General features: G+C 35.2%; 1 protein-coding gene across 1 annotated transcript in view; it reads left to right on the top strand.

Moving 5' to 3' along the window:
- BTBD1 (BTB domain containing 1) overlaps nucleotides 1–17172 on the top strand; it is a 35834-nt gene that overhangs the window by 10408 nt on the left and 8254 nt on the right. Inside the window, exons 2-5 of the mRNA XM_074233966.1 lie at nucleotides 3214–3370; nucleotides 10037–10142; nucleotides 12881–13078; nucleotides 14423–14615. Coding sequence (XP_074090067.1) covers nucleotides 3214–3370; nucleotides 10037–10142; nucleotides 12881–13078; nucleotides 14423–14615 — 654 coding nt within the window. The remainder of the gene's footprint in view (nucleotides 1–3213; nucleotides 3371–10036; nucleotides 10143–12880; nucleotides 13079–14422; nucleotides 14616–17172) is intronic.

The following is a 17172-nucleotide window of genomic DNA, read 5'->3' as shown; positions in this document are numbered from 1 at the left end:
CACAGCTAGGTAATTATTAAGAGTCTGAGGCCAGATTTGAACTCAGGTACTCCTGACTCCAGGACCAGTGCTCTATCCACTGTGCCATCTAGCTGCCCCAGTAGTTGATTCTTGGTTGTATTCCAAGCTCTTTTACCTTCTAGAATATTATATTCCAAGCCCTATGAGCCATTATTGTGGATGCTGCTAAATCCTGTGTGATCCTGACTGCAGCTCCACAATATTTGAATTGTTTTGTTCTGGCTGCTTGTATTATTTTCTTTGACTTGGGAGCTCTGGAACTTGGCTATATTCCTGGGGGTTATTTTTTTTTTGGATTTCTTTCTCTCTCTCTCTCTCTCTCTCTCTCTCTCTCTCTCTCTCTTTCTCTCTTTCTCTCATTTTTGCAAGACAGTGGGGTTAAGTGGCTTGCCCAAGGCCACACAAGCTAGGTAATCGTGAATTATCTGAGGCTCGATTTGAACTCAGGTACTCTACCACCTAACCACTTCTTGGATCTCTGTCAGTAGGAGATCAATGGATTCTCTCGATTTCTATTTTGCCTCTGCTTCTAGGATATCAGGACAATTTTTCTATAGAAATTCTTTTAAAATAAGTCAAGGCTCTCTTTCTGACTTTCTGGTAGCCCAATAATTTTTAAATTATCTCTTCTGGATCAGTTTTCCAGATCCATTTTTTTAATAAGATACTTCACGTTTTCTTCTAGTTTTTCATTGTTTTGATATTGTTTTATTGTTGCTCGATTCCTCACAAAGTCATCAGTTTCCTTTAGTTCCACTCCACATTTGAAGGCTTTTTTTTTCAGAGAGTTTTCTTATCTCCTTTTCCATTTGGCCAATTCTGCTTTTTTGAGGTATTTTTCTCCTCATTAACTTTTTGAACTGTTTTTTCCATTTGAGCTAAACTAGGTTTTAGTATGTTATTTTCTTCAGCATTTTTTTTTTGGATCTTTGACTAAGCTGTTGACTTGGTTTTCATGTTTTTCCTGCATCTCCCTCATTTCTCTTCTCGGTTTTTCCTCTACCTCCTTACTTGAGTTTCAGAATCTTTTTTGAGCTCTGAAATAGCCTGAGACCAACCTCTATATTTCTTGGAGGATTTAGATGCAGAATCTGGAACTTTCTCATCTTCTGATTGTGTGTTTTGATCCTCCATGGGGCCAAAGTAATTGTCTATGGTCAGGTTCCTTTTTTCTTTCTGTTTCCTCATTTCCCCAGCCTATGCCCAGTTTGAGGAGCTTCCTAAGCTTTTGAGAATTATTGGGATACCCCCACAAGTACCTCAGTAAGTGAGACTCTGACTGTTTTCCTGCCTGTGCTCTGGACTGTGGATGGCAATAGGGGCTTCCAGACTGCGACTAGGGTCTGAATATGGACAAAGCACAAGAGTCCTCTCCCAAGGCCAGAGGAGAGACCTCAGCAGTCTCCCCCTACCCCCTTAACCTTCTGTGGGCTGAGTGCTCCGGTCACAGCTGCTGGGCGACTATGTATGCTTGCTTCCCTTTCCTGGGATCTGGGCTGCACTGAGGGCCACATCTTTGCTGGTGGCTGCAGCTGCACTGAGGGCCACCTTGGTTCCCACTCACTCTGGCAGAGGTTTCCCCACTGATCTTCCAAGATGTTCTTGGTATTCCCTGGGTTGCCAGGTCAGGAAACTGCTTCTGCTGTTGGGAGCTAGAGCTCCCCCCGCCCCATGACCAAGGCATCTAGGCACCCAGCAGGCTGTTCCAGGAATACTGAAGCTCCTTCACTCTGGTGTGGTAATCCAGGTTGTATTCTTGTCCCCTCTACCCCATGGAACAGAGTTTTCCCATGATTTTCCAGGCTACCTTGAGCTGAAGAATTGCCTTACTAGAGCTTTCTGTGGGTTCTGTGTCTTGAAAATTTATTTAAAGCCATAATTTTGGGGTTTTTTGGAATATTTTTGAGAGAGCTCCTAGGAAAGGCTGTTCTCATGCCTCTATCATGGCTCTGTGTGCCCCCACTCCAATTCCTTTTTGTGCATTTAACAAAATGCTTCAATGACCCTCTTTTACTTTAATATTTTTTTGGACAATAACATCACTAGTCTGTCATCCCATTCCATCTCCCCCATCCATAAAAAACAAACTACCTTTTCGGTTCTTATTTCTTTCATTCTCTTCTTATCTATACACTCTTATGAATCAGCCTGACCAGACTGCCAGCTATTTACCAGACTCAATATTATTGTTTCTTGCTTCTTTGCATTTGTGCAGTCCAGTACCAGGAATACAGTCCCTCCTCATTCTACATGACAGTTCTGCTCTTAAGGCTTCATTCAAGGACTGTTTTCCTTCATCATCAAGCTTTTCCTAACCCTCAGCTGTAAATGTTTTATCTCCCTTCCTTTGCTTTTTTCTACTCTGACCTTTTACTATATGCTTCGCTCGCTCGCTCTCTCTCTCTCTCTCTCTCTCTCTCTCTCTCTTTTTCTTTTTTCTTTTTTTTTGCAAGGCAAATGGGGTTAAATGGCTTGCCCAAGGCCACACAGCTAGGAAATTAAGTGTCTGAAGCTGAATTTGAACTCAGGTACTCCTGACTGCAGGGCTGGTGCTCTATCCACTGTGTCACTTAGCTGCCCCCCCCCAACAATCTTAACTGGGTACAATTCTAATAGATGTAAGCTCCTAGCAAGGACTATATCATTTTTACTAAGCACATAAGATGCTTAGTAAGATGCAAATATAGAATAGCTGCCTGAATTGAATATGCTGACAACACAACCTCCATTATCTATGTGAACAGACCTTATATATAGAAATACAGTCTTACTCATCGTCATACCTCCAAAGGACTTCATTGTATCACAGTGATCATAGTGATAACCCCTAGTCATTCATGAAGCTTTAAATAACAGTATCTCTGGATAACTAAAGTGGAGAAAGGAATAATAAATTTTAGATAGATTTGAATAAAATATGGTTAAACATTTTTAAGTTTGGACACTTAAAAGGAAAAATTAAAGTATCTGGAAAGTCATTAATGTGGAACTGCTTGAAGATGGCAAACTTGAAGATGGGGCAGATAAAAGATATCTCTTACCTACATTAGTATATTAGACTTTTGATTCCTTGTAGCTTTGTCAACTTGGGTCCACCATGAAGTTTGTGAGTAAATATTACTTGTTTTTAAAATCCTATCATACTAATGGCCTGTTGATGACAATTTCTCTATTTTTGAAATTGTTTTCCAGATTTCTTTATTCAGATGAAGTTCAAATTGGTCCAGAAACAGTCATGACAACTCTTTATACTGCTAAGAAATATGCAGTTCCAGCTTTAGAAGCACATTGTGTGGATTTTCTCACCAAACATCTTCGGGCAGATAATGCCTTTATGCTTCTTACTCAGGTAATTAATTTTTATTTAATAAAGTTTATGTTTGCATGCTAATTTAGAATTTTGAAAATTTGTGATATGATATTCTGCCATTCAGTGGAATGTCTGTGATATACTATGATTGAAAAAATAGCTTTGATGACAATCATACGATTAATACAACAGATCTATGTACACCATTCAAAGCTTTCCAGCTTGAATATGACCTTGCAGAATTTATGATCTACTGGCATGGCCTTCATATACCCAAGGTAATCCTTCTTACCATATTGGGGCATCAGAGTAGGACTAGAACAACAATCTCTTAATACCCTAATTCAGAATTTTTCAGTTACTTTACAAGTTTATTAAAGTGTTAATTATACTTTGAATAGAAATGTCTAAAGAATTCATCACTTAATATTCATTACCATTCTGCTGGTAATGAGTCTCTTCATCCTTAATGAGGCTGGTCCTTGGGAAACAGTCTGTTACTAGGAATGTACTTGAAATCTTTCTATTGATGTTAGACCCAGTCAGATCTTGGGCTCTGCTTCAGAGCTTTCTGAACCATGGGATCATTTCCACACCATGATGGGACATCCAGAACCTCATATAATATCGAGATCTAGGTGCTGACCCCCCCCCCCCAGTACATTGTATGGACATCCCGTTAAAGAATTCTTGAAACAGTTGTGAACAAAATTGCCTGAGATGTGAAAGCATGGAAGGATTGAGATTTTTACATTGTAGAGAGATCTTGATGAGATAGATCCATGGAAGAGAAGTAAATAGCAAGTGAGTTAGTTTAACTAGAACATAGAATATTTGAAGGAGAAATGTATAAGTCTGGAAAGGTAGATCGAAATCAGACTTTGGTTGCATTTAAATATCCAAAAGAAAAATTGGTTTTATTTTAGAGTCAATAGGGAGCCTTTGAAGTTTTTGGAGCAGAGGATTGAGATGGTCAGACCTCTGTTTTAGGAATTTCAATTTGGGCAGCCAGGGATGTGGAGGATGGTTTGAAGAAGAAAAAGGCTTAAAGCAGGAAGACCGGTTAGATTATTGTAGTATTTCTGCTGAAGTGATAAGGGCCTAAATTAGGATTGTAGTTATGTGAATAGAGAAGACAACAAAAATAAAAAAGAGGTAGAAATGACAGGCTAGCTCCTGATTGGAGAGAACAGTGAGGGAGATTGGGGAGTTGAAGATGACACTGAGGTTACAAACTTGGGTGACTGGAAAAATGATAAAATTGGGGAAGTTCAAAAGAGAGAAAGAGGGTAGATTTTAGGAGTAAGATAAAAAGTTCTTTTTAAGATACTGAATTTGAGATACTCAGGAAATATCTGGTTAGAAATATTCAATAGATAGGTTATATAAGACTGAAGTCCAAGACAGAAGATTAGGGCTGATCATACCAATTTGGAATCATTTTCAAAGAGGAAAAAATGAAATCATTTAAGGCAGAGGTGCTTAACTTTTTTTTGTATCATGGACCTGTGTGGTAGAGTCCATGAACCCCCTCCCCTTCTCAATGTTTTTTAAGTCCATAAATAAAATACATAGATCTAAAAAGCAAGCTAATTATATTGAAATGGCTATATTTTTTAAAACGTTTGTAGACCCCCTGAGCTATATAGAGAGAAGAGAAAAGATCTCAGGACTTTACCCATAATTAGATAGAAAAAAGGAGGGTAAGAACTAAGAAAAAACAATGTCATAGAAACAAAAAGACAGGAGTGTTTTGATAGTGTCATGTTCTGAATAATAATGAGTATTTTAAATAGTCCATTGGAATCACAATTAATAAATCATTGGTAATTTTGGAAGAGTGGTTCAGGTCTAGAGTCAGTAAAACCTGAGTGCAAATCTGGCCTCAGACATTTATTAGCTGTGTGACCCTGGGTAAGTCACTTAATTCTGTTTGCCTCAGTTTCTTCAGCTGTAAAATGAGCTGCAGAAGGAAATGGCCAAACCATCTTTGCCAAGAATATGCCAAGTGGGGAAGCAGAAAGTCAGACGTGATCGACTAATTAAGCATATTTTGGAGAGAGTAATTGTAGTTGATAATGTCATATGATTTCATATGATTAAGAAGTAAGTGAGAGGATAAGGAAGTAAGAGGCAAGGGATACTTTAAGGGTTTGACTATGAAAGAGGTGAAATACAGAAAAGTTGCTTGAGATACTGTTAGAATCAAGGTTTTTTTTAAACGTTAGGAAGACATGGACATCAGAGAAGACAAGATAATAGGGTATATGTAAGATCAAGGGTAGTATATGGAGAGCTTTGGTAAGAAGGACCACCTCTTTGTCTCAGTAAAGTATGAGAGAATGAATATTTTAAGATGTGGGATAGTAAAAAAGGGAGGTGCTAAAGGTGACTAAGCCTCTTTTTCACAGTAACGGAGTGACATCTTTTACAAGGATGAATGAGGAAGGAATAGGGTAATTGATGTATTCCAATTCAATATTACATTAACTTTCAAGTTCAGTCTTACAGAAGTCAGTATTTAAGAATCGTGATGTCTTCTTCCATATTGTTTGTGGTATTTGTGCTAACTTAATATTCCTAATATAAAATTTAATAATAGAAAAATTAAGTTTTGTCATTTGGCAAGATCTTTCTTGAGTCCTTGTTTAAGTGAGTTTAAAATCTTATGTTTGTAAAGCATGGCTTTACTATGGAATTATAGACTATTAAAGCTAGAAAGAACTTTAGAGATCATCAAATTCAGTCACTTTATTTTTTACAAATTAAAAAAAAAACAGCCAGGTTAAATGATTGCCCAAAGTGACATAACCATTTAGCCATGAAACTAGGATGAAAAACCCAAATCCCTAGTTCCTTGTTCACTAGTATTTTCACTGTAACAACTTTGCCAGTGTGAAATATTTGAGGACTTAAATATAATTGGACAAAAAAAGTAGGAAAGGTAATATGCTTAAATCACTTCTATACCAGTTTTGCTTGGACGTAACTATTTAGGTGTTTCATACATACAAACTTTAAATCATTGTTTCTCAAAATAAGATCCAGTGACTATTGGTAGTGTGCGATCAGATTTCTTATGTATGCCATTTATACTACAATAATTTCTATAGTTTTTTGGCAGTGTGAATTAATTTAAGGTATGTAGGATTACATACTTTTCTTAAAGGCCTACTCTTATTCCTTATATGTAGATGACCCTACTATGTCAACTATTCATAAACCCTAATGGTAGTTTCTACTAAATTAAGCTTTGACTGTGGACCAAGTGACAGGCTGTCTCTTATCTCCAGACAAGCTCATTATCAGAAGATTCCTTCCCCTCTACTTCTCACCCTATTCCTTCCCAGAGAGTTTTTTTTTGGGGGGGGGGTATGACAAACCATAAGAAATTAGGGGTTATGATCTGCACAGTGGAGGAAGTATTGGTACCTATAAAATCAATAACCATTCATAGGGTCAAGGTGTTAAGTATTATATGAATTAATTTACTTTTGCTACTTATTTTTTTAAAATACCTCTTTAGAAATAATGCACTATTAATTTTTATGAGGATTATTTCATAATGGCAAGTGGAATCTCTTTGTGAATCTGCCCCGCTCTGCCAGCATTTTTCTTGGATTGAAAGTTTTCAAACTACTCCCCCATGAATATAATTGAACAAGAAAAAAATTGCTTAGGAAAGGCACTTTTTAAAAAATACAGATTCAGATTATAGTGGAATTGGCCAAATAAAGTCAAATAAAACTTCCTTTTTTTCATGTATCTCCTTTTTTTTTAGGGTTTTTTTTTTTTTTGCAAGGCAAATGGGGTTAAGTGGCTTGCCCAAGGCCACACAGCTAGGTAATTATTAAGTGTCTGAGACCGGATTTGAAGCCAACTACTCCTGACTCCAAGGCTGGTGCTTTATCCACTATGCCACCTAGCCACCCCTCATGTATCTCCTTTTAAACTAAGTTGCAAGTGTTTCAAAAACAAGTAAAAAATTTGTGAAGCCAGGTAATATTCTCTCATACATCACAGCATCTGTGTTTTTAATAAACCTCACATAAAATACCCATATGCTCATATCTTCCTTTTAATGATTCAGATATGGTTGACAATCAGTAAAACTATATTTACAAAATTGACAAATTATAAAAATTATCTTCAATATCCTCATCTTTCTTGCTTTTTTCCCCCACTCTAAAATTTTACCTATTTTTAATGGGCGTATTCCGCTTCTCTTACCCAAATAAGCTATCCCTTGTAACAGAGATTTAAAAAGGAAAAGAAGAAAAAAGCAATTATCAAAACTAACCAATCCAATGACAGTACCTATCAGTATTATATAGTATTTCATATAGTATTTCCCACTTCTGCCATGAAAAGAGGGACCACTCTCTCCTTTTTGAATACTTTTCTTCCCTGGAGTAGACATTCCCTTCCAATCTCCAAAATCCTTCCTTCCTCTCTCTGACCTTTTATTCTTATTAAAAATAGGAAAGTTATCTGTCAGTCACTTGTGCTTGTCAGTCACTTTAGCTGTTTGAATTTTAGATAAAATAACTTTAAATTAGTCTGATATCTCAATCCAGTATTTACATTTTAAGCTTTTTATGTCTAATTATAGGATTTCAGGCCTCAGCATGTAATAGGAAGAAAAGTATGTTTTTGAGCTTCATAAAAGAGGAGAGGTCCTGAAATTATATTGTGTTTTACTTGTTAGACTGGTGCTGTAGACATTTTAGATCTTTTGAAATTATTTTTGAGGAAGATGGTATATCATTGGTTTCTCTTCCCCAGATATATTGTTTTTCCTCAGGGAGTTTTGAATTATGGTCTGGCTACTAAGGACAGGGATATATTTCATTGACATCTGCCTTACCTAGTCCCTGGAGTCTCCCTTGTTTTAGCTACATGTATACCTGACAAATTCTTTCCTTTCTATAAATCATTTCCTTTTTTTTTTGACTGAATAAAAAGATTACAGAGCTCTAATTATATGTAAATTGCCAAAGAAGAAAGCACAGAGAAAAGAGATAAGGGTCAAAGACATAACCTTGAGTAACACCATGTTTTGGGTACAAGAGGAAAAGAGTCAATGAAGGAAAGAGAAAATGGGCCATCAGAGAGTAGGACTAAGAGAATTGAGTGTCCCCAGCAAGGGGAGGACAGTTCAAGAAGGAAGATGTTGGTCACTGGAGTCACATGCAGCATAGTGTTCAGGAGGATGGTGATTGAGAAAAAGTCCATTGAATTTGGTGACTTCTGAAAGAACTAATCAGAAGGAAAAAACACTGCAAGAATTTGAAAGGAGGATAGACAGCGTGTGTCCAGACCAATCTTGTACAGGAGATTTGGTTACTTGATCAGGATCCAAGAAAAATGTTTTTTCTTTTATGAAAAATAATTTGGATCTGAGGACATTTATGGACAGAGGGGAAAGTCAGAGTTTTGAGTGATTCCACAAATAAGTGTCAGCCTTGGAAAGGAATAAAGAAAGATACTTTCCTCTTTGATAGGAATATATTGTAGGTGTAGATCAAATTTAAGTTGGGGTGGGAGACAGCTAGGTGGCACAGTGGATAGAGCACTGGCCCTGGAGTCAGGAGGACCCGAGTTCAAATACAGCCTCAGACACTTAATAATTACCTAGCTGTGTGGCCTTGGGCAAGCCATTGCCTTGCAAACCATCCCAAAAAAATTACTAATGATTTTTTAGTGAACAATATTATCTTGAATATTCTTGATTCAGGAAAGAGGCAGGGTCATCAGCTACAAATGAAGTAGGTGGTGGGTGGAAGTGATGGCATGAGAATGGGAAAAATTTCAGAGTAACTTCCATAGAACTATGCTAGAAATCAATAAAGACTTCCTTGGATGAAGGCACTTCTAAAATTTTGAATTTGAATGTAATGTTTGCAAGAGTTGTAAGTGAAGGGGCCAGTTGAAGTTGGTTAGCCTGCTCAAAATTAACAGTATTTTAGTTTTATGAATATTTGTAATGCAAAGTTCCTTGATTCAAACTGATCTTCCTCTGACTTATTTCTAGTTATGGTGAAGTTTTGCATTATAGATTCTTGCAGATGCTGTGTACCAGCTTCACTTATTGACTCAACAAAGCTAGCAAATCAGTTATGTATATATTTGAATCTATTTTGTATAGCTCACTATATGAAGAACTTGAGGAGATTGAGAAGTTTAGATAAAACATTGACCCTTAGACCCTGCCCATATAGTTTGTTTTCTAGGAAGGGGAAATTGTTATTATTTATGCCCAAGTTTAAATTTGCTGATTCCTTTTTCATTTCTTTTTTGGATGTCTGATTACAATGTTCACAATGGCCCTTTGCCCAGAGACCCTATTATAAAGGTGAGAAGTAAGAATTTTAAAAAAAGCAAGAGAAGCAAATATATTTTTTAAAAAATTCAAGAATGGTAAGCATGCAGTGTTCATGATTATTTCAAAATTAGCATTTAAAACTAAAGGAAAAACTCGTTTTAACAAGCATTATTAAGCACTATGTGGTGCTATAATGTACTTAAAATATTGTAATGAACATATTTTAAGATAATGTAATTAAGATATTGATATATACTTAAAACATTGGAATGAAAGCAAATATAACTGCTTTTGACATACTTGGTGTGACATTTATTTGCAGTGTCAAACCAGAATATCTTTGGCCTGTTAAGTAAAATAAATATTTTTTATATGCTTAGGCTCGATTATTTGATGAACCTCAGCTTGCTAGTCTTTGTCTAGACACTATAGACAAAAGTACAATGGATGCAATCAGTGCAGAAGGTTTTACTGATATTGACATAGGTAAGTTATTTATTTTTAACTAAATTTCATTGTTTCTGAGTATAGTGTTTCATTGGGGGGGGCATTGTTGGGGGAGTGAGTTGTGTCAGATGAATTAATTACAAAGTTCACATATTCTATCCCTTTTGGTGCCAAAATTGAGTTATTTAATTTTTTAGGAAAATGTGCCTAAAGTGATATTTTACTGCCATTTTAAATATCAAATCAGCAAGTAATAAGTATTTACTATATGCTAGCTCAATTGAGATGGAAAAAAGAATACAAACACTCCTTTGAAGGAACTCATTTTATTTGATGAAGATAGTAAAATCATATGTGGAGTTAAATAAGCGCAGATAAGTAACAGTTCAAGATAATAGTACCACAATTGCTTATGTACATGCCTATTTACCAGATAAGTTGAACAGAAAATAATTTTTCTGAGCATTCGGAAGGTCAAATTCAACTTTAGAAATGGAATTTGTTTAGTTTAGTTCAGAAAGCCATCCTTTAAGGCTTGAATGGGTGAGAAGAGTTACATGAGTATCAGAATGTCAGAAGCAAAAAAAGCACAAGATGACAGTTAAGACTAGCTTTAGTAGAAAGGGGGTTTAGGAAGGTGAGTAGAGAGAAGTTTGAATGCTGTGATTCAAGTAACAATTTGGTGTTCAGCATCTAAGTGCCTTCAATTTTAGGAAGAAAGCAAGATTACATGGAAAAGTACTGAACATAGTTTAACCTCTGCTTGATTATATAAACCACCCCATGAATGTGTATTGATTTAACTTAGAATCTGTACTGTAATACATATTACACAGCAGAGTTGTGCTTCTGTTTTTAAGTTTCAGGCATAATTGTTGGATATTTAGCTATTACTTCTGGCTGTTGTCAGTATATGACTCTAGTAGCTCTTCTAGAACCTATTTAGTTTGCTACCTTTAATCTAGTTTTTAATCTAGTAAGATTTAGTTTGGTCTAGGAAAAACATTTCTTAAGCTAACAAGTTCAAGTTAAATCAGTCAGTAAGCTAAGAGCTTTATATGCTTCTAAGTTCAAGGCCTTTGTGACAACTAATTTGGAATTTTTAATGAAAGATGTTAAGTTCTTTCAAAGGTTTGAGGTTGTCAGAAGTCTGGCATCTGAATAAATGCTTTGTTATTTATCCATTTAGTAATGCTTGCTTTTTTATTTTAAAATTCTTATATCAGATTTTCCTCTAGAAAGGAGACAGAAATGAATCAATGTAGTAAGTGTAATTTAAAAGGGTTTTGATGGGTAAGGTTTGTCTATAATATTTTTAAATCATTAGTGTATATGAAGACAAGATTTGTAGGTCTTAGTCATAATAGTTTCCTATATGATTATATAATTTCTTGATAAAGGTTTTTGTTTATCTGCATCATAAAGTAAAATTTACAGTTGACAGTATTCAAGTCACATACAATTTCTTTGCATTAGTATTCAAGTGTGTGTAGTAGAGTAGAATTAAGATCTTGGTTATTGAACACACATGTGGCTGGGTTGATCAATGATGATTTAAAAGAAAATTTGCTTTTGCTTCCTATTGGTTTCACTTAACATCTGTTAAATTTTTTGGTTGATTTCAGCCCAAAAAGTAAATGTAGCATTCATGTCCTCCATTTAAATTTTGTTTGGCTTACACATATATATATATCTCAGATTATTGAAGAAAATGCTACTTACTCTATGTTAATTTTTCAGGTAACTGAGAGGCAGTGTAATAGGTTGAAAGGATGCTTGATTTTGTTGATCAACAATATGGGTTCAAATTCTTGCCTTGCTACTTACTATCGTCAGCCTTAGGCAAGTCACTTAACTTGGCATGACCTCACTTTCCTCATCTATAAATGAGGGGTTTGAAATTATTGATGCAATGAAGCTTATTTTTTAAATAGTAAAACATTTTTCCATCATATTTCTAAAATATATCCATTATTTAGAAGCAAGATTTAGAAACTAGATAACCAAGCTGATTACAGTTGTATCCAAAAAGAGACCCCAAGTTCCTGAGGTATTTTGTTATGAATAAAGATTGATTTGTGCATAGATGTATGGTCAATTTTGCAAAAACATAGAATAACAGTATCAAAGATTTGAAGTTGGAAAGGACTTTAAAAGTCATCCTTTCCAACTTTCTTATTTAAAGAGGTAGAACCAAAACCAAGGAAATTGTAGCTGAACCCAAGGAAATTGTAGCTTGACTAATATAACACAAGTAGGAAATATCAAATATATCTTTTACATTTATTTCCTAATTCTCAGCTATGTTCTTGATATAGGGCTCTAGTTAAAATTACTTTTGGATAAAGGACATGTTGCATACATTTTGAAATACAAGGTATCCTAAAGTCTCAAGCAGTTAAGCTGTTTACGTTTTTAAAACTGGTCTGAGACTTCTGGAACACCCAGGTGTTTTGCATGAGTTTTGTTTTTTTAATATATTTTACTTTTTTTTTAAACTTAAGGCAAGGGGGTTAGGTGACTTGCTCAAGGTCACACAGCTAGTCAATTATTAAGTGTCCGAGGTTGTATTTGAACTCAGGTCCTCCTGACTCCAGGGTCGACACTCTATCCACTATGCCACCTAGCCACCCTATATTTTATTTTTGATGGCATACTTAAAATTTAATATGCTTTTTATTGAGTAGAAACTTGAAGTCTTTTTAAAATAAGGATATAATGTTAAATCTCTAGTATTTTAAATCTAGACTAACTTGTGTTTTGTGTTTTGCCTTTAGACACATTATGTGCTGTTCTAGAAAGAGACACACTTAGTATTCGAGAAAGTCGACTCTTTGGAGCCGTTGTTCGCTGGGCAGAAGCTGAATGTCAGAGACAGCAGTTGCCAGTGACTTTTGCAAACAAACAGAAGGTGCTAGGAAAAGCGCTCTCATTAATCCGTTTCCCACTGATGACTATTGAGGAATTTGCTGCAGGTAAGGAACCATTGTGGCAGAAAGTCTAATGACATCATTTTAGTGGGAAGTGACCCTCAGAAAGTCAGGAGAATAAGTTAGAGCATAAAACAGCATAAACAAGGGCAGGACATAGTAGCCTAAGCAAAAGCAATCAGCAGTCTTGTATTGATGAGCAGAAATATGTGAGGAAAAGACATTGAACTGGAAATTAAGACCTGAGTGGTTTTAAAATCAATAGCAAGATAAACTTGTGCAAACCTATTTTGCTGAAATTTTAGTTAACAACCAACCAACCAACACTTTATAGCAGTTTTTTTGTTCATTTATTTCTGGTAGAGCTTTATCTAATTTCATTTTAATAAATTTCATCATTTTCAGATATCTTCAAACAGGATTAGGGCTATGTACTTTATTGGCCACCTCTTTTAGCTAGCACACTTTTAATATCTTTCTGCTTTATCTTGGATTTGTTTAATTCAGAAAAGAGCCAGTTGTGTTTCCTGATATTGGATTATAGATTAAGAGCTTTAAAGGACCAAGAAACTTAAAGATAATCTAATTGAACTCCTCCGTTTTATAGATTAAAAAACTGAAGCCTAGGGAGACATCACATAACTTGTTCAAAGTGATTCATGATTTTAACTCAGATTTCCTTATTGCAAAACCATTGCTCGTGCCTCTGTACTCTTGCATTTGTCTTCAAATCTTCTGATTCTACCCTTTGGATTGTCTCTTTAAAAGGAATGTAATTTACCATCCACAGCTAGAGAAAGAACTATGGAGTCTGAAATGCAGATCAAAGTATACTATTTTCAATTTTTAAAATTTGTTTTATTTTTTCTCTCGTGATTTTTCTTACTTTTTTGTTCTTCTCTCACGTCATGATTAATATGGAAATATATTTAATACAGTTCTACATGAATAATCTATATTAGTTTACTCACTGTTAAGGAGAAGGGGGGAGGGAATGGAAGGGAGGAGAAAAATGTGGAACCAAAACTTCACAAAAAATGATTGTTGAAAACTACTTTACATGTATTTTGAAAAACAAATTTATTTTAAGAAGAAAATATGAAAAACCAAAAAAGCATAATATTCTATAGATGTACATCGTATTTTGTTGTATTATTTTTAATTTAAATTCTTATGCTTTCTATTAGTCAACAACATATACTATCACAGACTATACTTGAAAGGAGTTAAAATTTATTATTATTATTATTATTATTATTATTATTATTTAGGAATGTTTTTCTCTTGTTCTTGGATTGGGTTTTGCAAGTAGCTTTGACCTCATAAGGCTTCAAAGTGCACTTTTAAAACAAATAATTTTTATTGAAGTTTTTTTTTTTCTTTCCACAGGTCCGGCTCAATCTGGAATTTTATCAGACCGAGAAGTGGTAAATCTCTTCCTTCATTTTACAGTCAATCCTAAACCCCGAGTTGAATACATTGATCGCCCAAGATGCTGCCTCAGGGGAAAAGAATGCAGCATCAATAGATTTCAGCAAGTAGAGAGTCGTTGGGGTTACAGTGGAACAAGTGACCGAATTAGGTATCTATCATAGTGTAATGTTACAGAGGGGGAAAGAGAGCTTTAATCTTGAGTTACAGATAGTTTGAAGAAGGTGTGATGATCATTTTTTTATACTCTACTATATTTGACTTCAAGAAATTACTAAACTTAACCAAGATTATTCAACAAATCACTGAGGTGATTGTAATCCCGATTTCCCCTAATTAATATGTCTCGTTTAAAAATAAGATAGGGAAATCTTAGAGAGAGAGAGGGAGGAGCAGCTAGGTGGCACAGTGGATAGAGCGCTGGCCCTGAAGTCAGGAAGACCTGAGTTCAAATTTGGCCTCAGACACTTAATATTTACTTAGTTGTGTGACCTTGGGCAAGTAACTTAACCCCATTGCCTTGCAAAAAAATTTTTACAAAAAGATAAAAGGGGGCAGCTAGGTGGCATGGATAAAGCACCAGCCCTGGAGTCAGGAGTACCTGGGTTCAAATCCAGTCTCAGACACTTAATAATTACCTAGCTGTGTGGCCTTGGGCAAGCCACTTAACCCCATTTGCCTTGCAAAAAAAAAAAAGATAAAAGGGAGAGGTGTACCACAAGATTGGAGGAGGACATATTTCCTATTTTTCAAAAAAGAAGGAGAATGGAGTATGTAAATTATAAGCCCATTAATTTGACTATATTTCTGGGCTTAATTATAAGAGTATATTATTTAAAAAATAATGATTATTATTAGTGATCACAAAAACATGTTTTCATCAAGAACAGCTTATGCCAGATTGACTATTTCTTCTTTCAGCAGCATAACTAAAGTTGATAGATCAGGAGAATCCTGCAGATATAGTTTATATAGATTCTAGCAAAGCACTTGCTGAAAGTCCTTCTTGTTATTCTTGTGGAAAAAATGAAGAGTTGTGGTTAAGATGGTAGTACAGTTAAGTAAATTCAAAACTGATTGAATAATATTATTATTAATAGTTTGATGTCACCTTGGAAGAAAGGTCAAGTGAAGTGTCTCATTTGTGTATGTGTCTGCCTGTCTCTGCTGATTAGCATTTTCTTGAATGACTTCATAATAAAGTCATGGACTGAATGCTTACCAAGTTTTCAAATGTTTCCAATTCTGGTAGAGGAGATAGCTAAGATAGCAGGTGACAAAGTCAGAATCCAGAAGGATCTTGATAGGCTAAAATAACATTGGGCTAAATCCAATAAAATTAATTTGAATAGAGATAAAGATAAATTCTTGTACATAGGTTCAAAATAATCAGTTTCCGGGGAGGCTAGGTGGCGCAGTGGATAGAGCACCGGCCTTGGAGTCAGGAGTTACCTGGGTTCAAATCCGGTCTCAGACACTTAATAATTACCTAGCCGTGTGGTCTTGGGCAAGCCACTTAACCCCATTTGCCTTGCAAAAACCTAAAAAAAAAAAAGTTGCAAAATAATCAGTTTCCTAAGTAAAAATAGGGAAGACATGACTGAGCACTTTGTCTGAAAAAAAGATCCTGGGCATTTTAGGGGACTGTAAAACTCAGCATGGCAATTGCTAAAATTCATTTAATCTTAGTTTTCCTTAAGAGAAGCTTCCAGGAAGAAAGAGGTAATTGTTCTGCTGTACTCTCCTCTGATCAGACTAAATCTGGAGTTCATTTCATATATATATATATATATATATATATATATATATATATACATATATATTTTTTTTAAGATTCTTTTTTTCAAGGCAGTGGGGATAAATGGCTTGCCCAAGGCCACACGGCTAGGTAATTATTAAGTGTCTGAGACCGGATTTGAACCCAGGTACTCCTGACTCCAAGGCCGGTGCTCTATCCACTGCGCCACCTAGCCGCCCTGAGTTCATTATATTTCATTCTGCATATTGCATTGAGGAAGAACATTGATAAGTTAGAGATGTTTAAAAGGGTGTACCCAGGATGATAAAGTGCCTTATGGCAACCAACTTTTAAAAAATGGAGATATTTAGCTAATGAAGAGAAAATTTATGCAGGTAGGAGGTGTTAAGAGTAGTTGTATTTTCAAGTGTCTGAAAGTCTGAAATGTGAAACATAGAGTAAATGGCTTTTCTTATTATAAATAATCAAATACACTTTTGTGAGAAATCAAAAACACAGATATAGAATGCTACCTAAATTGTTCAATGTAGATACTTGTGAAAGATTTGCCCAATTTTTTAAAAAAATTATTATGATAGAAGGTATGATGGACAAAAAGAAGGAAGGTTTGTTATAACTGGTGAAAAAAAGAAAAATGGTATGTTAGAAAAGGTAATAAAAATACTAATGGGGAGAAAACAGTAATTTTTTTTAAGTTAGCAATATTGGTAGTGGAATGAGATACTTCTGAAAGAACAGGATTCTTTCTCCATATATATTTGTGTGTGTGTGTGTGTGTGTGTGTGTGTGTAAGCAATTTTAGAGATAAATCTTTTCAGGGATTGGTTGCACTAAATGATACTCTAGGTCCCTTCCAAATCTGAAATTCTATGAAGTAACATGGGAAACAAATAATCCGTATCCACATAGCACCTTAGAATTACAAAGTACTTTGACTTCTAGTAATTTG

The sequence above is a fragment of the Macrotis lagotis genome, chromosome 4, assembly GCF_037893015.1.
Source record: "Macrotis lagotis isolate mMagLag1 chromosome 4, bilby.v1.9.chrom.fasta, whole genome shotgun sequence".
Classification (NCBI taxonomy): domain Eukaryota; kingdom Metazoa; phylum Chordata; class Mammalia; order Peramelemorphia; family Peramelidae; genus Macrotis; species Macrotis lagotis.
The sequence above is the reverse complement of the archived record's forward strand: the minus strand, read 5'-3'. Positions and strand labels throughout refer to the sequence as shown.